Source organism: Penaeus monodon, chromosome 2 (assembly GCF_015228065.2).
Source record: "Penaeus monodon isolate SGIC_2016 chromosome 2, NSTDA_Pmon_1, whole genome shotgun sequence".
NCBI classification, from domain to species: Eukaryota; Metazoa; Arthropoda; class Malacostraca; order Decapoda; family Penaeidae; genus Penaeus; species Penaeus monodon.
In genome coordinates this window covers 3,046,963-3,048,459 of record NC_051387.1, presented here as the reverse complement: position 1 = coordinate 3,048,459, position 1,497 = coordinate 3,046,963, and the positions used below count along the sequence as shown (strand labels likewise).

Sequence of the window (1,497 nt, the reverse complement as noted above, 5' to 3'; positions counted from 1 at the left end):
CAACCAAACCAACAAATACATCTTCTCTTCCCCTCCTCCCTTCCCCCTCCCCCTTCCCCTCAGGTCTCCCTTGGTTTCTGTCTCCTCCTCTACTTCCATCTCCTCCTTCTCCCTCTCCATTTCCTCCTCCTCCCCCTCTCCCTCCTTTCGGTGGCGCATTCCAGTACAGACACCACCGCTGTTCCGCTGCTGTCGACACCGTGTTCTGCTGTGCCTGCTGCCCACGTCGGCGCTGGCAGCTGGTTCCTCTCCCTCTCGTCCATCCGCTGTCCATCTCTCGCCATCGGATGCTGCGCTGATTTCGTTACGGCTTCATCGTCCAGGCTAATCATGCAACACCCCAGCGTCCCCTCCGCATCTACCTGAGAGAGAGAGCCCCGTACAGCATCATCCTCGTCGTCGTCACCAGCATCCTCGTCTCCAGACTCATCTCCAGCGCGTGGGGGATGCCCCTCGCCTAGCCTCATCGCCGCGGACAACGCACCGGACACGGAAGATACGCATGCAGTGTGTCCGTAGCCAGATGACAGGCACGTACGGACAACGGACCTGAGGATTGTGGAGTTCTTTATTTTTTTTATTTTTGTTCATTTTTTCGGGAGTTCGAGGAAAGTGAGTGCGTACGCGCGCGCGAGCATGGAGAAGCCTATGAAAGTGTTGATAGCGGTCGCGGTGGTGACGCAAGGCTGCTCTGCGCTCTGGCTCGGTAAGTGTTGATTCTTAAACGTTAAGTTCCGGGTGGGAATTTTTAATGGCCTACCGGTGAATAATTGAACTTAAGACAATTGATGATTATGAGTAAAATATCTGCATAGTGATAATGAACATATATGAGTTAGTAACGTAATTAGCATATTGATAACTCCTGTTATACCTCCGTATTATCAAACCTGCATTTCCTCCTTTTTTTTTAAATTCATTTTTTAAATTCTACTACTATGTTGTTGTTCTCCTTCCATACTCACCTACCGACCCTACTACTACTGTAATGACATTTAACATTCCCCTGCATTTGAAACCTCCTTCTGCTGCCGCAAATGCAAACAGCAAACCCGCCCTCTAGACCGCATTTCCATCCCTCGCCCTCCAGGGGAATGCAACAAGCCCCTGGGCGTGTCCACGGGCGGGCTGGACGACTCGGCGCTGTCTGCCTCGTCCTCCCACGACCACATCGTCGGCCCCCATCGCGCAAGGTGAGTAGGGCGCTGCTTGCGGGTGCGGGTGCGGGTGCGGGTGTTTGTGTGTGTTTGTGTTTGTGTTTGTGTGTGTGTGTTTGTGTTTGTATTTGTGTGTGTGTTTGTGTTTGTGTTTGTGTTTGTGTTTGCGTGTGTGTGTGTGTTTGTATTTGTGTGTGTGTGTTTGTGTTTGTGTGTGTGTGTGTTTGTGTGTTTGTGTTTGTATTTGTGTTTGTATGTGTGTTTGTGTGCGTGTTTGTGTGTTTGTGTTTGTGTTTGTGTTTGTGTTTGTGTTTGTTTTTGTGTGTGTGTGTGTGTGTAA

At 50.4% G+C, this 1,497-nt stretch overlaps 1 protein-coding gene across 1 annotated transcript; it reads left to right on the top strand.

Annotated features, from left to right (window-relative positions):
* Positions 1–29: 29 nt before the first annotated feature.
* LOC119579489 (discoidin domain-containing receptor tyrosine kinase B-like) lies at positions 30–1,193 on the top strand (the record flags this gene model as incomplete). The annotated part of the gene is given in 2 exon segments (XM_037927350.1): positions 30–706; positions 1,091–1,193. Coding segments are annotated over 2 exon segments (173 nt in total), but the record flags the coding sequence as incomplete, so codon positions are not given.
* Positions 1,194–1,497: the final 304 nt, after the last annotated feature.